The sequence below is a fragment of the Epinephelus moara genome, chromosome 24 (genome assembly GCF_006386435.1).
Source record: "Epinephelus moara isolate mb chromosome 24, YSFRI_EMoa_1.0, whole genome shotgun sequence".
NCBI classification, from domain to species: Eukaryota; Metazoa; Chordata; class Actinopteri; order Perciformes; family Serranidae; genus Epinephelus; species Epinephelus moara.
Genome location: NC_065529.1, coordinates 35,460,176 through 35,485,210, shown reverse-complemented (window position 1 = coordinate 35,485,210; position 25,035 = coordinate 35,460,176). Strand labels below are relative to the sequence as shown.

Below are 25,035 nucleotides of genomic sequence, written 5' to 3'. Positions count from 1 at the left end.
CTTTTTCATTTTAACCCACACCATGATCTTTTCCTGACCCTAACCAAGTGGTTTTTGTGCCTAAACCTAACCAGACCTTAACCACAGGGCATCATGATGATTTCGTAACGGACTTCAGAACAATGGGTTTAATATGGTCGGAACAATGGGATGTCGGACCAATGGGCAGTTCCCATGTGTAGGCTACGGCGTAGGCTCTGCATGGAGCTGACACACAAGTAAAAACCCCTTCTGGCTACCGTATGACAGCCAGATAAAGTTAGTTAGGACACTCAGCCAGCCACCTGTAACTGTCATACATGTAATGTTAGTTGTAGCAATCAATGCAATGAAACGGGGCCTTGATGGGCTTCTATCCCTGGGGCCCCCCCAGAGTTTAGGATCACCACTGAAAACAAAACAAATGCAAATGCTTCCACAAAAGTGCACAACTAAGAAATTATCATCCAAACATGCTTTGTGACTCGTATAAAAATGCTGAGCCGGCCTCAGTTCTGATTTTGTCACACGATGTCGAGAGAAAAAGATCTAAGTGACTTTGAAAAAGGGTTCATTGTAGGGGCACGGATGGCAGGAGCTTTAGTCTCAAAGACTGCTCAGCTGGCTAGTATTTCAATAGGAATAGTGAAGTGACATCTGCATTTAGATCTATGGGAAAGACATCAGCAAACGGATACTGTGTCCGACAGTGCACATTTGATGACCTCGATGCTCGTGCATTCGTGCAATATATAGCAGAAAAGCAACTCTTCCTCAGGTGACGGAAAATGTCAGTGTAGGACGTGATCAGACTGTTTCAGCGACAATAGTCTGTCGACATTTACACAGAGAGAGGAGAGTATAGGAGGGCTGCAGCGCATATACCCCTCATTACAAAGATGAATGTATATTTGAGAGTTCAATGGTGTAGAAACCATAGGCTACAGAGATGTGGAAAAATGTGATATGGTCAGATGAGTCATTCTTCACCATATTCTCTGCAGATGGAGAAATGCATGTGTGGCGTATAACAAGGAAATGGTACAGGCCTGAATGCTTGACCCCTACAGTGAGGGGATCCAGGGGCTCCAGCTTTGCTAGCATGGTTTCAGTCCACTTGTACCCTTAGAGGGAAGCGTGATCACCTTTATCCTATCATGATACAGTTCCATCCCGATGGGAGTGATCTCCTCCAGGATGACAATGCCCCCATCCAAAGGGCAGGAGAGGTCACTGACTGTTTTGATGAGTGTAAAAACAATGTGAGTTATACGCTGTGGCCTTGCACTCACCCAGTCTCAATCCAATTAAACACCTATGGGAGATTTTGGACCGACATTAGACAGCACTCCATCATCAAAACACCAAATGAGGCAATCTCCTATGGCCTTATGGGTGCTTTAGGTTTGTAAGTTACGGTGATCAAACCGTAGAAGCATCACAAGGGATCAAAGAGGGTTTGTTGAAGTTGCGATTTATCTCAGTACCCCGTGGATACTCTGACAGCTTCTATATATCACGAGTGTGCGATGTAAAACTCATTCCGGGAGATGTATTGTGATTAAATTGCTTTTTTGTGGTACCCACGTTTCCTCGAGCTGTCTCATCTAATTTCACTTGACTGACTGTCTCGCCTGTGCAGATTTAAAGAAGCCGCAGGAAAGTGACTGAACTTGTTCCACTCAGCTGTAGGTTATGCAGCATGTGCTGGTGGATTCATAGTAAATCTCAAAAAAGTTCTTCTCTTAAAATGGAGAGTCTTGTGTGAGGTTGTGTGGTTGTATTTCATCGGTAGTAAGAGAGAAATGTCAGTGTTTAGGATTAGGCAGGGTCTCAGTGCTGGCCTGGTGTAAGCGGTACAAAATTTAAAGTGTAACTTGTAGAATAAAGTGATTTTGATGAAATATGACTATTTTAAGCTGAGATTTAGTATCGTTTCCTGACAGAAACGTTTGTTGCCCATGATGTGTTCAAGGACCATGGGAAATTTGCCAATCAAGGCAATATTTTCACTCTTTAATCGTTTCTGGTTATGATAAATGTTGAGATTTTGCCGATTTTTGGAGTAAAAACATGTCTTTAAACCCACAGGTGGGTTGGGGGTTCAGAGTTTAAATTCAATACAAAATACAACCATTTAAAGTTGTATGTCCCTCCCCTAAGCGAAAATAAAAATCATAAGCCCCTCCCCAGTACTTAAAAAATTATTTGACATACAGCCCCTGTTTTGCACCACCCCTTCCCCCCTTATAAATAAAAACAGTTCCTTATGCTGCTGCCTGTTTTTGGTTCATTTTAACACATTCTCACTCCCAAATCATCACATATCACAATGTGGTCTGTGGGCTTTCATGTCTACATATTACACGCTAGGTATCTGGGTGCGCCTGTTGGTGACGTTTTGGGATGGTGCATCAATTTGTGTCTGTTTACGCTTTGTGTGTTTTCAAAATACACTTCCCTTCTCACGGAAATGTACAGTATCTGCTCGTTAGATAGATACTTTTTCAAAAATAAACTTACAATGCTGGCAAAACACCTCATATGTGTTAGATTATTTCATTGTGCGACAAATGCACATGGCTAAGTGAAAGTGAAAGTCTGGTGTTGTTTGACCTATTCACCATCCCTCCCGCCTGCCCTTAAGGTGCTTTCCAGGTACTGGTTGCACAAAACACCAGGGCCCGTATTCACAAAGATTCTCAGAGTCCTCTCAGAGAACTCCTAACTTAGCCTAAAAATTCATAGCAAGGAATCTTAGCTTAAGAGTGATTCAGGAAGTTTCTGAGAGCAACTCTGAGCAAGGAGGGGACAGAAACTTTTATCTTAGTGAGGAGGTGTAGTTGACCCCGTTGCTAGGTATGAGGCAGTCTTCTAAAAGCTGTGATTGGTTGTTACAAAAAAAAAAAAACCTTCCTAGTAATGAATGGACAGTGAAATCAACCATCATAGAACTTAAACTGTAGGCTATTAAGAAATGTGTAATCGTGAAAATAATTTTATGTCATGATGATGAAACTCAGCAAAATTAAATTAATTGTTACACAGCTTCAAAATGTTTGAACGTAGGCTCTGATTTTTATAGCCTATTGATTTGCTTATTGTTATGTTTACTCGCCATGCTGGTAATTTTACTACTTAATCTATTTGATATTAATGGTGGACGCAGACTCAGCTGTCAGCAATTACTGTGATTGCTGGCCTCCTTGTAAAAAGCGGTTTGATTTGGCAGAATGACCAAAACAACGAATAAAAAATGGAGAAAAAAAAGAACAAGAAAGCCGAACTGGACAGAAGAGCAGTGCCTGTTGTTGGCGCAGCTCGTGGAGGAGAACAAAGGAGTTTTAAGAGGGAAATTCGGTCCCGGGATCACAGCACAGGGGAAGAGGTAGACTTGGGAGTGCATTGCCTGACAAATCAATGCGTCGTTCCCTCTCCTTTTACGCACAAGCGATGAGTGTGAGAAGCGCTGGTACGTGCTGCAATCCAAAGCAGGCGTTATTGCGTTATTATGCTGGGTGGGAAAAGTAAGCTCATCCCTGATGAGGTCAACCACAAACATTATCTCTGCACGATCACGCCGGTAGCGTCTTATTAAATTACTGTCGTTCAATATACAGAGAATATCTCCCTCTCTGTCTTTCCGCCATCTTCTCTGTTTAAGACACTCTTAGGCTTCTTAAAAGTCCTCCTCCCTCCTCTTAACAGTTTTTCACCTTAGGAGCTCTCTTAAGGCCTAAGATGCTTTGTGAATAACTTTTATCTTACCAAGGGAAAATTCTAAGTAAAATCTTAGAATTCAAGGAATTCTAAGATTTGTCTTAGAATGACGTCACTAAGAGCTACTTTTAGTCTTAGGATTCTTTGTGAATACGGGCCCTGAAGTTTTCTCTTTAAGTATGAAACTTAAGGCTTAATTTCTCCTGAGCTGAGGGACTTATTTAAGGATGTTGCACAAATTCCCTTAAAAGGTTCCCTTAGTAAAGGAAAAACAATAAGGCTGCATTAACAGAGATTTCACAGTGCTAAAAGTTTCCATAATGTGTCTTTATTTGCTTTGATGTATTTGGTTTATTTGCAATTGTGGGAGGAAATTAATTAAAGAAAATTAATTCAGTCAATTCTATAGTGTAAAATTAAATGCATATCTGTTGGCTTCTCCCAGTTGCAGAACTTTGTTCTCAGGATGTGTTCATTTTTTCTTATTTATTGGCAACAACTTACTTACATAAATTTATTCACCTTAATTTGGTTGCTAAGGTCTTTTGTGCAATGGTTAAGAAATTCCTTAAGTATAAGACGAAGACAAGGAGAAAACCTCAAATACTTAAGAGAACATTTACGAAAACCTAAAGGAGAAGACTTAAGGGTGTTTTGTGCAACTGATTTTAATTTGAGGAAAATCTTAACTTAAGGTGTTTTGTGGGTTCAGGTCCTTACATTACATTGTTGTCCAGTTGCATTTCAAACTCGTTTTTCGTTTGAGTCTGACATGGAAAATAAATGACTAAGTGGCAGTGTTCGAGGACTTCGAAATTAGACCAGGTTGTTCATTTAATTACATTCATTTTAAAAATAGCACATTAAACCATCATCATCACTGTATTATTGTGCCTACTTTAAAAGTGGAAAGACAGTGCTGCAAACAGAGCTCTGCCACTGTCTCGTCATATTTCCAACATTGCACTATATTAAAAACAAACAAATTTGAATGTTCCATGTGAAAAATCTGCCCGAAACATCACATATTTATGAAGGAATATTGCTTCACTCCTACACACGAGATTTGAAATATCCTCTCTGTAATAAAAACTGTCCTCTTGCCTTCACTTGAGCCGTGGCACAGAATGCCCTGCCCAAAAAGATATTTATTTCTGTCTAACAACAGATGATAAAAGGTGCCAAAGCACATCAGCAGAGAGTGGACATAAACGGGACATTGTTGCATTCATAGGGGCTGTAATCAGCGTGCCCCCAAACAGCAATTACTTCTCAACAGCTCTTAACCTTCGCTGTGACGGGTCTCGTACGTGATGAATTGTTCCGTGGCTTCGGGCGGAATATATTCACTGTTGGATTTTTATTATAATGAGCTCAGCTGAGATGACTGTCATCACTAAACCATGATGATGGTGGGGAGAGGCAGGGAGCGAGGAGTGCTGATATGAAAGGAAAACACAAAGATAATATACTGTGCTACAATCACTGCTCTTTATCTTCCAGTAATAAACACCACCGGGAATAGACTGTGTACGTAATATCAACAAATTAAAGATGAGGTCCATAGCAGCAGAACGTTAAATAATAAACCAGTGTTTGTATTTAAAGGCTGTCTGAAGTTGAGAGAAATATATAATCTACTGAGCACGAGAAATGTCTCATGTGGTCCTTTTATTATCTGGTGGTATGAGAAAACAATCCCAGCTCAGGGTCCTGGAGTTTTCAGCTGTATCACATGGTCTTCATCAGCACTTGGAATTTGCTCATGGATCTTTCGGCATGCTATCTCAGTAGCTTTTTCATCCACAGCACTTTCAGGACATTTTGTCTGTGTTGGCTTCAATGTAAAGCTTCGCAAACAATATTTTATATGAGCAATGGTTTAAATCACTACATCTAAGTTAAAGGGGTCACTCACCTGACTCTACAGTTCCCTTCAGCTCCACTTGTCCAGCACCAGACATCATAAGAACAATGTCAGTGACTACCTGGTGAACATATTGAAACAATTAGCAGCTACTGCTTGGTATACCCCTCAGAGGTTTGTGAAGACCAGAGCTAAAAGAAGACTGAAAATTGGACTGTCCGTCAGGTCAGGTGGACAGAAACAAGACTTCAAATGAATGCTGATGTTGAGAAGTGGCTGAGAAGTCACTTGGTACTGGCATTAAAGCTCATTCTTGACCAGAGAAATTGTACTTTGTCAAAGCAAACCACACAGAGGGTTCTCTCACAAGCTCTGTGTGGATCCAAGGATAAAAAGGTTTTGTATGTGTATGCTGTACACATTGTAAAGTAGCCCATTTGCCAGAATAAATGTTGGCATTTTACACAAGGGTGTAGGACTGGGACAGAAAGGGGGACTGAATGCAAAAGGCTGTCATATGAGAAGGGCCCACAAAGATGCTAGAATGAATAGCTGTGGATGGAGGAAGACCATTGAGAACGCCTTTTTACCCGCTCTCACTCCAAAGTTGTCAAAATCTGCCACTTGGGCAGTGACTTCTGCCGTCAGACTCTGACGAAAGAAGCTGTCCTTTCACATGGCCAGGGGGAAATGCAGCGGGACAAGAACGAAAGTAAAGACAGCGAAAGTCGGGAGTAGGCCTGGTGGATGGGTCCAACAACCAGTGACTTTCACCAGGGAGGGTGGTGTTCACTTCCTGCAAGATTGTAAAGCCAAACCCTGTTCTATTATCCTAAATCCAGCCACATGCTTTTGTTGCCTAAACCCAACTACGTGTGTGTTGGCAAAACCTAACCATGTGCGTTAGTTGTTGAAGGAAAAAAAAACAATAAATTGGCAGTGTTGTACAGATGTAGTGCTTTTATTTTGAAAGAAACTATAAGTAAATGTTAAATTTCCTGTGAAAACGAAAGTGTAATTTGAAAAAAGTCAATGCATGTAACAGACAGAACTTTACGCGGCGTTCCAGAACGTCAACAACCAACGCACCCAGGGTACCTTTCATGTCATATCTGGAAAGTCCATGACCAAACGTCCTTTTGTGACAAGGTCAGAGTGAGAATGTGTTGCATTCATAGGGTCCAGAATTTTGTGCTACGCCCCTGATTGTACGTTTTTATGATCTTTTCCTAACCACAACCTACTTGGTTATGGTTAGAGAAAGATCATGTTTTGGCTTACAATACAGCTTTTTGTGGCACTTTCCCTGGTGGGAACACAGTGACAGGTCTCTAAAAAACACCAATGTCTGGTGCCTAAAAAGCTGCTGGAAATGCAGCTATGGTGGTTTTGTTGTTTGTTTGTCTCAAACAGTGGTCTGCAGCTTGGCAGGCATCTCAGCTACAGGTCACACCTTCCACCATCCTCTCCACCTCCTGATGACAAAGTCAGCTCATACTATACTACTACTATAACACTGACATACAAATGTAATGTATTTGTGGTTTATAGAAATACACAATGCCAACATTTTCCTCTGGTGACTGGGCTATGTACAGCCCTTTATAGCCAATTCATGATTTTGTCACGTTCTGCCTTCCTGTCCCTCCAGCCACATTCTCACTCCTTCAGACCTTTTCATTTCCATTCTCTACCTGTCCACAGGTGCCCTCTGACTTTCTCTTCTGTCCCACTCACCTCAGTCTCACATTCAGCAACTTCCTCCTGCCCTCCAATAACCCCTTTCCCTCCAGTGGTTCTCAAAGTCAAGGATCCTACAGAGAGAGGGCAAAAGTACTTCCTAGCATTCTGTGAGCACACATTTGGCTTGTGTGAGATGTGCCTCGCCTGGAAAGTGGACGAGATCAGGCGGCTGCAGCAGGAGGCGGTGACAAAAAGCCAGACAGTTTCCCGACGGTTTCCAGCAGCCTTCAGTTCGTACAGGAAGTCACAGAAACACTTACATCCTGTCAGATATGATGTTGATTTATTAGAATATTATTAGGCTCATATGTCAGTTCGTTCCCAGTCTCCAGTTGTTTTAATTATGACAGACTGAGTTATTAAAACGCTTTACAGGTGATCTGTAATTTATGTTCATGGCTTAGCCTCCATTTTACATGAATTCTCATGTAAATCAGCACCAGATCAGTTTGCTGCTGCAGAGCAAAGCACCCTTATGATTCAACCATTTAAGGATCCTTCCTTGACTTTGAGAAACAGCCTCAATCACTTAAGCTTCCCCCACTCATCTCCTCACCTGTTCCCACTTACCCTCATCAGCGCTGCAGTTGCCTGACCTTTCCCCGCCCACTCACTCACCTGCTTCCCATTTCTGCTAATCAGCCCAGTCGTACATATATCTGGTCATGTCCACCAGTGTTGTTTGATTGTCACAGTTGCTATGTGCGTCAGCCTGAAATCTGATACCTGAGCCTTATTATTTTCTGAGAGACAAATTCAATCAAACTCAGTTTCAGTTTGTGTTCCCTGAAGTTTCGTACTCAGAGCATACACTTTTAATGGTTGACTGACTGTTTCCCATGTGCTTGAAATCTTGAGGATAATTAGCCGTCTTGCATAAAACCCAGCTGTCGCAACCCTAATTGGCCAAATGGTCACAGATCAGCAATCTCGTTGGGTTATTTCATGTGTAGCAGCTTAAAGTTAAGAAACGAAAAAACACATCTATCAAAATAAAACTAAATTTCAATTTTAGCTTGAAAATGTTTGTCTTCCTCACCCAGATGTCAATTTAAGAGAGCTATGGAAAACACACTCCAGTATCATTGCTGGAGAAATCATGTCCTCTTTTCCTCCTGAGCTTTTAATGAACCTCACTTCTTCTCGCTTGACATCTGCTCCGGTGTGGAGAAAGAGACCAGCAAGCTTCAGACCATTAGTGAGGTGGGGAATGGAGAAGCAGTAGGGTATGCGATCTAAAAGCAGCACGGAGGCTTAAATCAGGATATGGAAGCTAAAAGGCAGCTTATATCACAGCTTTCCTCACAGATGGCCCGCTGGAACACTAAGTAGAGCATTGATACTAAGAATACCAGAATGTGAGATGGTTTGGGCATACAGTAGTGCATAGGAGTTTGTTATGAAGAAACAAGACCCAACTCTTTTAGCAAATGCTAGTTGCTTTTGAAGCTGTGATGCATTCATGGGAATTTATAAACCACTTAGGAGAGGCTGCAATGGGACTAACCTTTGGAGAGATAAGAGCGCGGCCTACTTTGTGCCCTACTTTACAGGACTTCCTCACTTGCTCATTTGGTTCTTGTTTACTCAGATCTTGTGAACACTTTGTTTAGTGTATTTGAAGTTGTTTTTTGAAGGAGAAAAGGCCACTGTGATACACTGTGTCCTGCTGCAGTACAGAATCAGCACATTTCTCCAGCTTGCTCTTTCTATGGAAGCATTTTTCTCACCTTGACGTTCCTAAGCGATTTCTCTGACTGAGTATTAAAAAGCAGTTTAAGCACATTGCCTTTGACTCGACCGACAGTGTGATTTATAGCTACTTTTATTTTGCTGTAATGATGGAATTTCCTCTGCAGCACTGGGCTGTATGAAGGCTTAAACCGCTTAGATTTTGGTTCAATTTAAAGGAGGATATCACACAGTGGGCTGGTGCCTTTTTTTCATCTTGTGTTCTCTGCCACATCTGCATGCAGTGTGTACTGATGGCGTATTGGTTTTTAGATGAAACAGCTGCTCAGACAAATTGCTCCAGTGATAGATGGTTAGAGTTGGGTTTTGGGCTCCTAGTCTCTGAACTGCTTTTTTTTATTCTACTTTGTTGCCAAGCTGTGATGATTGGCTTTGTGTTTTCTGTCATGGCCTTGATGCCAGAAAATCTGAAGTCATGCAAAAATAATTTGGTGAGCCTTTTAGCTTTTCTGACCATTTTGTCTTTTTCAGTCAGTTTTAAATGGTAAATGGACTGCACTTGTATAGCGCTTTTCTAGTCTTCTGACCACTCAAAGCGCTTTTACAGCACGTCACCCATTCACACAAACATTCACTGGTAGCCGAGGCTATCAAACGTGGTGCCACCTGCTACTCAGTAACCATTCACACGCACTCACACACCGATGAACAGCCATCAGGAGCAATTTGGGGTTCAGTATCTTGGCCCAAGGATACTTCGACATGCGAACTGGAGGAGCCGTAGATCCAGCCGGTGATCTTCCAATTGGTGGACGGCCCGCTCTACCTCTGACCCACAGCCGCCCCATGCTGGAGGCATAATATTTTTGGGTAGTCCGTCCGTCCGCTGGTAAAGCCAATAAAGCCAGTAGGGGCGGCAGTAGCTCAGGGACCTGGGTTGGGAATCGGAGGGTCGCCGGCTCAAGACCCTGCACGGACCAAGCATCGAGTGTTGATTGGCAGCTGGAGAGGTGCCAGTTCGCCCCGTGGGCACCACCGTGGTGCCCCTGAGAAAGGCACCAAACCCCAACTGCTCAGGGGCGCCTGTCCAAGGCAGCCTCCTCACTCTGACATCTCTCCATTTAATGCATGAATAGGTTCTGTTTGTGCATGTATGTGTATTTCAGGCCTGTGTGTATATGACAACAGAGTAGGAAAAGAAATTGAATTCCTGCTTGAGGATTTATAAAGTATATCTTCTGCTTATCTCGAGAACACTTCGAGGGAATATCGTCAAATTTGGCACAAATGGACACCTGTATTTCTTTATTTTGAAGACCACCATCGTAAAATATGAAAAAAATAATAAGTCAAATGAAAAGTCTTAAGTCTCTAAAGTCTAATTTCAAGAGAAGAAGACATACAGAGGTATCCTGTTTGTTCAAAGAGCTCATGTTCCCTTTAAAACCAGGTCAACAACATTTGCTGATGCTGAGATATGATCCATTTACAGACTATGATTAAGTTATTCCCAAGAAAACGTATTGCTTTGTTCTCTGAAAATGTTCCAGAAATAACCACACATTAACTGGGGACATAACAGGAGCAATGCGTCATAAGTAGCTTTCATAATATACATAATGTTTACGTTATGATTATTTCTGGAATCGGTGATCTACTTAAAGAAGCTGCGAGTGCTTCATATGTCGTTGGGCCGTGCATGAACGATATATTCATTTAGAGGCATCAGCTGGCGTTTGGATCGGGAATCTGTTTAGCAACTGGATACTGTGGCTGCTCTGATAGGACTGGAAGAGGATGAATAAATGTAGTAATAAATTTGAAACAAATGCAGTTTCATATACAACAGTATGAGAATATGCAAGCTGTGTGGGGGAGAGGGTTTATGATCCTTTTTGAATATGACACATAGCTGGCTGAGGAGGTTGCAAAACTGTTAAGGTATATGAATATGTGTCAGCTCTTGAAATCTCACTTGAACCTTTTTGACCAACATGGAACGAATTCAGTTCCAGTTTGTGCACCTAATTTCGAAGTGTTTGTAGCCTTTCCACCAAACATCAATTGGTTCCCAGCTGGGACCAAAAAAGCAGGTTTTCCTTGACCTAAAGTGTGAATCATAACAGCATCAGTGGGCATGTCCCTTCTATAGGTTAGAAAGTCGTGATGGAGTCTTGCACCGAATAGTCTCCTGCATCTTCTGATCATTAATAGTTAATCCATGCTTGTTTTTTGGATAGACACAAATATCACAGGTAATCAATACAATCTTGCTCCTCCTGCCTCCTCCTGTTGTGCAACACCCTATGTGCTTCTCAAAGTCAAGGAAGGATCCTTAAATGGCAATGTCATCAAATCAAAGGACTTTTCCAATATCAAGGATTCTTCAAATTCTACAGAGTCCTTCATTAAGGGGAATTTTTAAGGATGCATGTGTGTATCCTTAGCAGGCATAGAGTACCCAGAATTCCTTGCGCACGATTTGCTGGTGGAGCTCAACAGGATTTGGATAAATACGTCATTTATTGGGATTAATATCTACAGGAGTCAATTTTCTCAAATTGTACAGCAACATTAGAGAGTGCCAAAATTATCATAGTACCCTTAAACCCCCTCAGTCTCCAGGGGGTTGATGACGCACACTTGTGTGCACTCGTCAGTCTATTCTAATGTGTGTTCACTGAATGCTAGAAAGGACTCTCGCCTTGCCTCTGTAGGAGGATGGAGGGATCCTTGACATTGAGAAGCACCACCTCTGTTGATTAAGCATCCTTGATTACAATTGTTTTGTACAAAACTGGTGGAAACGTGGGCTGGTTCGCTAGATGGCACCAAGGTTCCAAGAGTCTTGAACAGAACAGTTTCAAGAACCAGAGCTAATTTAGTGGAGAAGAGGTATGAGACAACAAATCTGTGCAGAACAGTAAAACAATACCAGCCCAGGTATAAAAAATACAGCAATGGAAATCATTATAAATGATATACATCACTTTAGAATGATGCTTGACTAAACAAGAATGTTGCTTTAATTCCTCCATCCTCCCATGGCCTCACATCCCTCAGGCCGATGTATGTGATTGCAGTGAGGATACATAAATTGGAATAGAGAGTAAACAAGCAGGTATGAGTCTTAAGATAGCAAACACGTAATCTTCTCATCTAACAGCTTATCTTCACCTTCCTGATGCTTTTAATGCCATCTTTGGATGCCATCTGTCACCGTCATCCCTGGAGGATCAGGGTGAGATTAAAAGTAGGATTGCTCTTTGACATTTATTGTATGTGAGACAAATACATAGATTTACTGCTTTTCCCATTTTTCAGACAATATAATGTATCCGCATCCTTAACTCAACACTAGCTGACCCTCCATCTTTCACTCTATTGCACTCATTGCAGATGGCAACCTGCTCGGAGGCTGAGTTTTAGTTTATTGACACGCACAAACAGGTTGTTCTGAGTATAGACAGTAATCAGTTCGTATTTGAAGAAAAAAATAGAGATTCAAAGGTGGGAGTTAGCCTTCATCACTCAAAAGTTAAAAGAAAAAAGAAAAATGTACAAAGTAACGAAACAAATGACTCATTATCCATCAAACAAGCAACCCATAATCTTTTCTCATCATCATTAAACTCTGTATTAATAGAAGAAGTAAAGCACAGACCTCGGGCTTGTGTATTTGTTGCAGCCACCCTCTTTCATGAGAAAGACACTTAGCCCAGAACTGTCAAAGAAAATCGAGGAGACTGCCAGTCGTCATCACGAGTCCATCAAACTGATTATCAGGAGTGTCACTTCTGAGCATAACTGCAGCCTGTTTGGCACCCCAAATATAGGAAATCTTCCAAATTCAACACTGTGAGGAGATAAAGACGTGTGGAGGGATCTGTAGCCTCAGATCCACAAACTAACTACAGATGGCATCAAATAAGAAACTGCAGGTGTAGAAAGTGTAAGACTGATACTACAACTTAAAATCTATACTGAGGAACCATTTATATAATAGAGAAATATTTGTAAATAATTTATATGTACTGTATTTCATTAGCAAAGGATTAACATCTCTATAGGATCATTGCAGTGTGCTGCATTAGGACTGCAGTCTGCTTTTGCCTTCTGATGGGTTAAGATGTGTGTGCTCTTCCTGTTGGCTGAAATTATGGAGCCTGGAAAGCAGACTGGTCTTTGACCATGCTTAAAGCCAGGACACACCAAACGAACATCAAAGAACTAGTGGCGTCACATGTCGTCTGTTTCTCAGCCAAAAAATTGCACTTGAACACACCACAAAGACTACAGACCATGGCCAGCTAACATACATTTTGTGCCTGCCTGAGAGGAAATAACTCTCTATACCAGCAGGTGGCAGTAGTCTGAATTTGTCATGTAAAAAGGGAAACCGAAAGATGGACAGGATAGATTCAAGATGCGTTAGCCAGTTACCACAATACCAACACAACCTAATGTTGAAAAAACAAATGACATCTACTGTGCAGTAGCGAATAATAACTTTGTTTTGATCGTGCGCCCTCTTGACTTTAATTGTTTGCTTTCCTCACGTTTCTCTTCTCATGTTCTGAGCTGAGCTTTCATGCACACTCACCAAGGGGCTCTGCCACCTTGGAAGCCAATTCAGCATGCTGAACCAACTGAAAAAATTTGGGCTGACTATTGCAAATTGTGCAGACACACTGCAAAAACTAGAGTGACAGAGGCTCATCTCAACGGCCGACCGTCAGCTTGGTGTTGTTGGGACCCTTAAAGGCCTTTGTACACTGACTCTGTTTTTTATGTCCAAAATTGTCGCATGTCCAAAAATAGATACGACCTCACGTCCGAAACTTTCGTCCATAAAATTTTTTGTAACAGGTTCAGTTTTTTGCATTTTTTGCATCCTCAGAAGCCTTTAGAGACGTTTGACCAAGAATTAGTGAAGAAAATGTGGCGGGTTGGGGAAACGTGGCAGGACAAGGACAAAATTTAAGGCAGTGAAACTGCATGAGGGGCGGGCGGGAGGGTTGGTGGTGGGTTAAACAAACCACGATTTTCTCCCAGGAAAGTGGTGTTCGTGTCCCTTAAGATTCTAAAGCCAAACCCTGTATTTTTTTCCTAAACTTAACCACATATTTTTGTTGAAGGAAAAAAAATGTCAGTTTGCGGTGTTGTACCTACGTAGTGTGCTTATTTTGTGTGTAAATGTTAAATTTCCTGTGAAAACAGAAGTGTATGTTGAAAGAAGACAATGCATATAACAAACAGAACTTGACATGGTGTCCCGGAACATCAGCAACTAACGCACCCAGCGTTCTTTCACGTCGTATGTAGATGTGGAAAGCAAATGTCAATATGTGACGAGGTTGGAGTGAGAATGTGTTGGACAGGGAGCACAGCTCTGCCCCCTCATGCAGCTGCGGTGCCAGATAAAGAGACATGGAGGGAGTGATGACAGCCAGACAGGTAACTCCAGTGGAGAGAAGCCAAGGAGTCATGTATTGCGAATGAAATGCGGAATCAGAATCAGTGTGCAAAGTTTCGGTGCGTAACATTTTTTTTCCAGATGATTGATTAAAAAACATCCATAAAAACACGGACTCAATGTGCAAAGGCCTTTAATATGCTTCTAGTGCCCCTTATTGTTCTTTGGCTATCATGTTTCATTTCTGTATTTTGAATACAAACGCTTTTAAGTAAATGGTTGAAAAAAATAACATGGAAACAGAGTTTAACTGAAGCATGTGTCTACCATATACTTGTTCTCTATAGTTTAGGTTTGAGCCATACTAACAGGATAGCTTTCACCTTAAAAATGAACTTAAAGTTCTCCTTGTGCCCCGGGACAGTTCAGTCCATGCCTCAGCATCAAAATACAAAGTCATCCACTGCTCCATAAGCAATGAATAGTGCATTACGGGTTTGATCCAGAGGAGTTTTAAAACTCTGTATACCTGCCAGCAGTGCTATTTTTTTAAAGTGTGCAAGATGCTGACTTACTGCTATACTGCAGTTTCTATTAACATTCCTTAAATTGCTTTCCATAGTGGTCCAATTCTTTTAATGTTTTACTACAGAGCCAACTTGGAAACCTTTTGTTCTTTAAATCAAAACAATGTTTAAAGTCATGTCAGATTGATCTCGCTCTTTAAGTGGATGAAGACAAGGCACATAGAGAATGGGAGGAAGATAAAAAGACTACCTGAGAGAGAGAGAGAGAAAATGAGCCATAGTGTGGAGGGCTGTGCATTGTCTCTGCCTGCAAATTACACATTCTGGTCAGAGGTAATAATGAGCGGTGTCAGAGAGGCTCTGGCTGAACAGATGGTCTTCTAGCTTGCCCTTGAGTTTTCAGCTCTGCTGAGTCAGCCAACTGGAACTCCATGGCATATTAAACTGCTCTCGTTTTACCTTGTCTTTGTGTAGACAGGGTCATTATTTGGGTAGATTGCTCAGTGGGGTTATGAAACCGACAGTCATCCTGCGCTCTGAGAGCAGAAAATGACTGGTGATAGTTCCTTTATGGATGCAGTAATGACATGGCTGGATAGCTTTTGTTTGTCTCAGTAGCTGTCTGACCCTCTGTGACAAAACCAGCCTGTTTCTCTGATTCAACAAATACTTTACAGTCATTCTCATTTGTCTACACGCCATCCTGGCTCTATTTTATCACCCTGACCACTCTGGTGTGTTTTTCATCTACATCGGCTGACAGAGTGCTCAACTCCCTCCAATATACTTCTGATTGCCCGAGTGTCTGTCGTGGCTCAGAAATGTTCTCCGCAGACACCGATCTATCTGTTGCTGTGGACTCTTTTATGCGGATTAAAACATCTAGCAGTTTCTTTCTGGCAGACTAACTGCTGACTGATCTGTGTAATCGGTGCCAGTAGACAGATTGATAGTAGGCTCACGGAGGAGCACTCCTTCACAGATGACAACCGAGCTGTTTGTCTTCTGCTATTGATTTTTCTGTGCATTGTCTGTCACAACAAGCTGTGCTCACTGTTAACTAGTTTGAGAAGTAGAAAAATCCAATCTGCGGACAATATGTAGCTTCTTCTATTTTAAAGTTTGAGTTTGAGGAATATTTCTGCAGTTTGTAGCGATACAAAGACGACTTTCAGAGTTTTATACATGTGGACTTTGAATATTGAATTGTTCTCTGGTTTCAGCATGTCAGATGTGGTTATTTACTGCCTCTGTGTGTTTTTGATATCATTGTATCTTGAGAATATTGTGGTTTTGGACTGCTGGTTGGATAAATCAAGCAATTTCAGCTCTAGGAATCACCACACAACGTGGACCTGTACTCCAGAACAAGAGTAAAATGGAAGAAAGAACAAAATAGAAAGGGTTCAGATGAACTCATTTACACTGAGATGGTGTTCATCAGGTCGGTAGATTAGTGTAGATTAGACCTGAAATAGCAAAGGGGTTTTTACACAAGAGAACTACAAAGAGTTTTTAGAGTGTTTTGAGTTGAAGTATATTGATGATGGTCTACATGTGCTTTGTTAAATGCTATTAAATAAAGCTGGAGTGTTTTTCAGTCCTTTTTAGATTAAGATGAATAACACACTCTTAAAGGTACAGTAGAGTCACGGCTCTCGCCTCTGATGTCACAAGCAAACATAGCTGAGCTGAAATGGCAGTATCGATATAGGCAAGAATCTGGCGATATGACACACATCACGATACAGGGGTTATGATACAATATATTGCAATATGTTGCAACAGTCGGAGGTGGCAGTAGCTCAATCCATAGGGACCTAGGAGTAATTAACATTTGACTATCAGGAAAAAAGTGCTTGCAAGATTCTTTCGGGAAACAAATTAAGAAAATAAAAAAGTAAACAGTTAAAAATCAATACAAAGTTTTGGTGGTTGTCTTTTGCAGAGATCATCCCCAGTCGCTGAACCCCATGGATTCTGTGCAAATGGAATATGTAACAGTGTGGAGAGATTGTCTGATATGATAGAAAACAGGGTTTTAGACACCATAAAGCCAAAATATAAATAAAAATAACAATGACACTTGACTTGTTTCTTGGTCAGTCTTTAACGTTGTAAATGTGGAAGTTCCTTGAGATCCTTGTCTGATTATTCGGAATTTATCATCCCATAAAGTCACACACACACTTATGTTACACCCTTGTTATTTCTGTCATGATGTAGGCCTATACTTTTCCTGTGTTTCAGATGATGGCAAGCTGTCATTTGAAGAGTTCAATGCTTACTTCGCCGATGGGATCCTGACCACTGAGGAGCTACAGGAGCTTTTCTATTCCATAGATGGCCGACAAAATAAGTGAGTTTTTTTTTTTCTCTAATGGGCTCTGATTTAAATATCTCGTGGTGAAAAATGACTTATGTTTATTTATTTATTTCTACAACTGCTATAATAAACACGTGCCTTTCACAGTTAGAAAGAAGCTGAAAAAAAAGACTCAACAGCAAGTGCTTGGTGCTTAAAGGCGCAGTTAATGTGTTCCTTTCAAGTCATCAGTTACAAACTAAATGTCTCGCAGCTGGAGGGAGGTCTTCAAGCAGAAATGAGCCCTGCAGCCAAACTCAAGCAGGCTGAATTAATGTTTACCCCCTTCCTTTGGACATAAAATACTGTGGACTACAGCAGCCACTTCAAAACCAACTCCCCAGAAATTGCAATCAAAGGAATCAGCCTGAGGGTTGCTGCTGAAATCACTGGTCTGCAGAGAATGTTTAACTCACTGCAGCCACAGAGGGAAAGACCATTTCTCTCCTGTCGTGAAGTTTCATCCTTTCTGTGAAGCCAGTGCTCTTTATTGTTTTTGGCAGATTGGGAATTTGTATGCGTGAGGCATTCACAAGTTTTGTCCACCAGACTTTTCTTTACACTGCACCGACATTAGAAGGCTATAAGCAAGGCTTCTATCTTGACAGTCAAACGGCATGTATCTCAGGTAAACTAATGAATTCACTCTGATTGTCAAGTCTCTGTGTTCTCACGAGGCGCTCGCGAGCATAAACAAACCCACGCATACACGCAGAAGCGCATTGATGTATTGATTCATTTACTTTGTAAGAAGTCCTCCTTTTGTGCACCTAACCAATTAGAGAGAGTGGAGTGTCTGGCTGCGGTAACAACTCTGCATTTATGTTTTGTTGTGTCGCCAGTTCTTCCATCTGTGTGATAAATTGCTTTTGGACACGCCGTTACGCCAGGACCGTCACTGATGTGACAAACCGGCCCTCGGACCTCTCTAACCACGCTCCAGGCTTTGAGGCAGTTGGCATGATCTGAGCTCTGGTGTCTAATTAAAGGGCGTTCTTGTTGTGAATAACAATACAGTTAATCGTATAATATCACTTCTGAAACAAAGGCTTCCCCAGGCTTTGGAGATGATGTTTAAAGTCGGCTCAGAGAATGTTCCCTGTCAGCTGAAAGCACAGAAAATTATCTCTCTGGTCAAAGTAATGATAGCCAACAACGGAGATGTGTGGGAACTTGTTGTCACTATCAAAATGGAAATTTAGCACAGCGGCTGATAGAAAGACAGGCATTGTTTTGCCCGCAGACTTTCTAATAACACAAACCATTAGGCAGCTTCGCTTAAGTTCTGCGCCTGACAGTGCGAATGACCTGTAAAATGCCATTAAAGCAACATATTATATATAGTAATAGTACCGTCTTTACCAACATGTGATACTGAAAACAATTTAGCCTCCGATGTAATAATTTCTGCCAGGACTGGTAAACACAGCATTATTGATTTCAATAGTAAGTCCAAAAGAAAAAGCTCTTTCACATTTATTTCTATTGAGAAAGCTGAACTGTATTCTTCATGCAGAGTGACAAAGTGCACAACACCTATTTTCTACACTGAATGAATAGCTTGTGTTTAACTTAATGGCAAGAAAATTGTCCCTGCTAACTTAAGTTTTACTGAGTTTTATAGTTTTCTTTTTTAATGCCAGTGTCTTCTGTGTGTGTCTTTCCTGGGCTAACACTGTACTTTTCACACAATCTAACCACACAGTCTGTCTTGCAGAAATAAGAGCAGCATGACTTTGAATCTTTCCTAATTAACTTTCCAAATACTTTCCCCATTTATCTCCTCATGTTCTGCCTTGCAGCAATCTGGACACTGACAAGCTATCAGGTTGGTGGAAAAGAGCTTTGATTTAATAAGTCAACTTTCATTTCCTCTAAAACTGCTGCCTTTAAAATTCGCCAACATCAGTGATTGTTGTCGTATTTGTGTGACGACATTTTTTAATGATGATTAGTAGCATGGGAAACTTTAAAACAATAGTTTGACATTTTGGGAAATACGCTTATTCACCATCTTGCAGAAAGTTTAATGAGAAGATCGACATCACTCTCTTATGTCTGTTAAATATGAAGCTGCTGCCTGGAGACGATTAGCTTATCTTAGCTTAGCATAAAGGCTGGAAACACAAGTTTAGAAGTTACAAAGATTATCAGACACAGACCCGATTAATCTGAAGTCTAAAAGGTGTCTGGAGGGGAGGCCTCTGAAGCCAAGTGACTAATTGACAAGCACTTCTGACAGAGTGCGCTGGCGCCTATAGATGCTGATAGGCAGATTTTGCTGCTGTTCCACCATTTCCAGACTTTGTGCTTTGCTAAGCCAAGTGGTTGCTGCTGGTAGCTTTTCATTTACAGTACAGACTTTAGAGTGATTTCACTCGTCTCATCTAAAGCCCTGTTCCAACAAAAGATTTGCCACAACAAGTACTGGAAATGCGCCAGTCTGCAGCGTTCTGGAAACCTGCCAGTTTACATCAATGCGACTACGAGACAGTGTACTCTCTGTACTTCCTAACAAACCTAGGGGGCGCATGCTGCGTCTTTAACCGCCTGGAAAACGCGAGGTCGGGTGCTAAGTACTACTCATGTGCCTTTTCTGTGCCAACCTTCAAGAGCGCGACAGCAGGTTGCATCTGAAGTTGCTAAGCAACCTCAACAAGCACCGTATCATAGCCTATGTACCTGAAATCCTGAGTGCAGAGCTGATCTTCTTCCAAGGGTTTGTTTGTGTGCTGGACTATTGTCTGTAAGACATATATAAAACACTGGATAGCCCTGCACTAACATGATCAACTTCTTCTTCGTATTTACCACAGACTGATATTTATGTAAGAAGAGAAAGATATGTCAGCTGTGATTGGTTGTTCCTCGTCACATAGCATGCGGTGTGCACTGCTGTGTTCCAAAAGTTGAACTCTGTTGATCTCAGGACGCAGCTGTCGCACCATTAACAGTAGGCGCTCCAGAATGCTTGTGCGCCATGCGTCGACATTGAAAACAATGAATTTGAAGGCGCAAGAAAATGCGGCATGTGTACGCACCTTATGGTTTTTCAGGTACAAGTACGACTGTGAGGGGCTGTACATATGCCGTGTATTTAAAACGCCTGGAAAACACGTGTTCAGGCACTGGGTGCTACTCCATAACTTTTTTGTGCCAGTTAGCAAGAGCACAGCAGCAGGTTGCGTCTGAGGTTGCTAAGCAACCGTAACAAGCACCGCATCACAGCCTATTTACCTGAAATCCAGAGTGCAGAGCTGATCTTCTTCCAATGTGTTGTTTGTGTGCGGGCCTACTGTTTGTGAGACAGATGTAAAGCTCTGCACCAAAATGATCAACTTTTAGGTATTTACTACAGACTGATGTTTATGGAGGATGAGAAAAGTATCTGTCGGCTGTGATTGGTTGTTCCTCATCCCGTGAGATGCAGTGCACACTGCTGCGTTTTGGAAGTTGAACTCAGTTTGTCTCAGGGTGCAGCTGTCGCGCCCTGAAAAATAGGCACCTGCGTGCGTGCCGTGCAGCTCCATTGAGGGCAATTAATTTGAGGGCGCAAAAACTGCACCTTATGGTTTTTCAGGTACGACTGTAAGAATACTTTCTTTTTTGAGAATGTGAAATGCGCATATCCAGTCAGCAGCAGCAGCAACCCATCATCCAACACCAACACACTGATGGAGACCGATACATGTGTAAAGCTGTGGGGATGTAAACAAGACAGACTTGAGGCTCAGCTGGGACGGAGAGCTGTTGTTGGAGAATGCAGCAGCAAGCGAGAATGCCATTTGCTGACAGTTTGTAACCAACTGACTTCGCTATAGGTTGATTGGCTGTTAAAACAGGTGACACGCCTTAGGTTCTAAAACCAGCTGCTGGTGATAAGCTGAGTCGCAGGTGACACCATCAGGCGGCTTGAGTCGAGCTGAGATGAGGCAGTTCTCACCGCTGCAACTTTTTCTGCAATTCTCTAAACCGATTTTGTTTTGTCACAAATATTTGGTCGGGACAATGCTTAACTGTCCACAAGAAAGCAAACAAGAAGCGCATTTTCCCAAATATCAAACTATTCTTATGCTTTAGACTTTAGTCCTGTGTGTGTGTGTGTGTGTGTGTGTGTGTGTGTGTGTGTGTGCGTGCGTGCGCGCAGCCAACCAAAAACCTGACACAGATCTATTGACCTATTTTTTTAACATCTTAAAAATGCATGTGTGTGTCAGATGACCTGAATAAAGTGAAGAAATAGGGCAGAAACCTGTAAATACCAGTAGCACCCAGAATAAAACTTCTGCATAATTTATTGAATGGATATGGCATCTTTTCCATCTGACGTCAATAGAAGTTGACTGTTTTCCATGACAGAATGTTCCACTTGTCTCAGATTTAGTTCACTGAGTCTTTTTCTGCTCTTCTTCTTCTCTTCTGAGATGCAAAAAATGCAGGTGGATAACTTAATTGAATCTAAGTAAGAGGAGTGTAAAAGGTGCTGCTGATCCATTAACCTCAGATCTGTGTGTCATATCACATGCGCTCTTTGGTTAGAGTTAAATTAGGTTTTTAATTAAGAACTAAGAACTAATTAAGATTGAAGTCTTTCTCTGCTTTGCTGACCTGGTTTGAAGCACTTTCTCCGTACATAATTTTATTTTGATTCATTTAAATAAATTGTTTCTTAACTTTATCATTTGTGACTTAAATTTAAGTGTGTGTAGGGGTTTCTCTATCATTTGGTTATATGTGGTATCAAATTAAGCTTTACGGCTCCACTGTACACAGAACACAGTTGTGGATAAGCTATTTTTGTCACCCCAGGAGGGTAAGATGATGATTTAAATGACAATATTTATTTCATGACATTTAGTGTTGCTGACACACAGGCATGTGAACATCAAATACTTCCAGCTCCATTTGTTTATAAAACTAAACATGGATATTATTTACCCATTTCTACAATATAAATCCTCACTGCCCTTGTGGTCCTCTCTTAATTGGAATCTGTCATAGCAACATCTAAGAATTTGACATTTGACATTGTCGTGACACTGATAGCTTGTTTCCTATCTCCTATTAGATTATTTTTCTCAGCACCTGGGGGAGTATCTCAACGTACTTTCAGCTCTGGAGAGCCTGAATATTGCCATTTTAAAGGCAATGGATAAAACTAAAGAGGTAAGTTTAGTTTTTTGTGAATTTGCCTTAAATCAAGCCTCTATAGTGCAGAAATGCATGTTAAAGACGTGTAAACCTACAGTGCAAGTGGCTCTGACCCACAGGAATATTTCCTAACTTAGCGCCTTCACTGATGGCAGGAGCTCAACACAAAAATGATGAATGGCTGTTTAACGGTCGCAGTTTTGACCATGTGGTTAACATTGCGAAACGGTTGTGGTTAGGTTTAGGGATCAGAACTACTGAGGTTTAGTAAAAGATTATGATTTGGGGTAAAATAGCCTGAGTGCGTTTTCACGTGACAAGTTAAATATTTTTGTGTCTCATAAATTACTCAGACGTTGACATGAAATAACTCAACTTTTGATTTCACACTGGACACAAGCAGCAGTCTCCTGGGTCAAAGTCCAGTGTTGATTGACCCATCCATCCACCTTGACCTCATCTTTACATAGACATTGTTAAATAATTCTGTGACTCCTGACTCCCTCCTTTGCTCCAGTCATAATTACAACACCCTGTAAAGGCTGTTGCCTAACAATAAATGTAAATATGGATTGTAATAACCTGCTTGTACTAACAGCCTATGGAGTCTTTATTTTGGGGCCCTGGACAGTTTGTTTCAAACATGCACGCATGCATACACACAGAATCTGAGGTTTATGCTACAAGCATGTTTCATTTTTTGCTGAGAGGAAACTCTGGCATGCACAGACAGAGCTAATGCTGCTCTAAGTCTCCCAGAACTGATGGGTTAGAAAAAGGGAATAAACAACACTTCAGCCACACACATTTCCATCAGGCTACTTTATTATGCTTGATTTTAAAGGGATGGTTTGATAGTGTGGGAAATATTCTTATTTACTTTGCTACTGAGAGGTAAACAAGATACTACTCATGTCTGCACAGTAAATATAAAGCTACAGCCAGGAAACAGTTAGCTTATCTTAGCATGCTAACAATGGGAAACAGCTAACCTCGCTCTGTCTAATGCTAACAAAACCAGATTAGCCGTCTCCCCCTGTTTGCAGTCTTGTGCTAGACTACGCTAATAGGCTGTTGGAGATAGGCTCATATTTAATGTACAGTTATGTTATATACTTTCTTGCCTAGAGTTACAGCCAGGACACAGAAAGCTTAGCACACAGGGGCTGCTCTGTCCAATCATAAAAACACCAGGCTAGCTGTGTTTCCCTGTTTGCAGTCTTTGTACTAAGCTAAGCTAATACTGTTGGTGGTAGCCTCATATTTACTTTACACTTATGTTATTTACTTTCTTGCCTAGAATTACACGAGATACCACTCTCATGTCTGTAAAGTAAATATGTAGCTACAGCCAGGAGACAGTTAGCTTAACTTAGCATACAGGCTGCTAACAGTGGGAAACAGCTAGCTTCACTCTGTCTAATGGTAACAAAACCAGGCTAGCTGTCTCCCCCTGTATGCCATATTTGTGCTAAGCTAAGCTAATACTGTTGGTGGTAGCCTCGTATTTACTGTTTATTTTGTTTACTTTCTTGCCAAGAGTTACACAAGATACCACTCTCATTTCTGTACGATATATAAAGCTACAGCAGGAGACAGTTAGCTTAACTTAGCGTACAGGCTGCTAACAGTGGGAAACCGCTAGCCTCACTCTTTCTAATGGTAACAATACTAGGCTAGCTGTCTCCCCCTGCTTGCAGTCTTGTGCTATGCTAAGCTAATACTGTTGGTGGTAGCCTCAAATTTACTGTTCAGTTTGGCCTAGAGTTACACAAGATACCACTCTCATGTCTGTACTGCAAATATGAAGCTACAGCCAGGAGAGGGTTAGCTTGTCTTAGCATGCAGGCTGCTGACAGTGGGAAACAGCTAGCCTCACGCTGTCTAATGGTAACAAAACCAGGCTAGCTGTCTCCCCCCATTTGCAGTCTTGTGCTACGCTAAGCTACATAATCGGCTGTTGGTGGTAGCCTCATATTTACTGTATGTTATGTTATTAACTTTCTTGCATAGAGTTACACGAGATACTATTCTCATTTCTGTATGTATATGTGAAGCTACAGTTCGGAGACAGTTAGTTTAACTTAGCATACAGGCTGCTAACAGTGGGAAACAGCCTGACTCCAATGGTAACTAACTCAGGCTAGCTCTCTCCCCCTGTTAGCAGTCTTTGTGCTAAGCTAAGCTAGGCTGTTGGTGGTAGCCTCATATTTACTGAACAGGTTTGAGAGCAGTATTGATCTTCTCATCTATCTCTCAGCAAGAAAGTCAATAAGTGTACTTCCCAAAATGTAGAACTGTTCCTAAATAAAAATAATAATAATGATTTAAAAAAAAACAGTCACTGTTGGTCTAGACAGAGAGATATTCAATATGCTAAATTGGCTTAATGTTGAAGAGACTTGTCGGCTCTGTGTTTTGACAGTCTATGAATTTGAATGCTGTAGCTCCAGCAGAAAACAATTAATCTGATACTCTAAATGTTTCAGTGTGTGTAACAAAAACCCCAAAGAAGCCTAAAATGTTGCTCCCCAGTCATTATTTATTGCGGTTGACAAGATTTTTAAAAACTGCC

At 41.4% G+C, this 25,035-nt stretch overlaps 1 protein-coding gene across 1 annotated transcript in view; it reads left to right on the top strand.

The window, feature by feature from the left end:
- Positions 1-25,035, top strand: part of necab3 (N-terminal EF-hand calcium binding protein 3) — a 77,114-nt gene that overhangs the window by 19,709 nt on the left and 32,370 nt on the right. Inside the window, exons 3-5 of the mRNA XM_050037239.1 lie at positions 17,195-17,303; positions 19,112-19,137; positions 22,378-22,475. Coding sequence (XP_049893196.1) covers positions 17,195-17,303; positions 19,112-19,137; positions 22,378-22,475 — 233 coding nt within the window. The remainder of the gene's footprint in view (positions 1-17,194; positions 17,304-19,111; positions 19,138-22,377; positions 22,476-25,035) is intronic.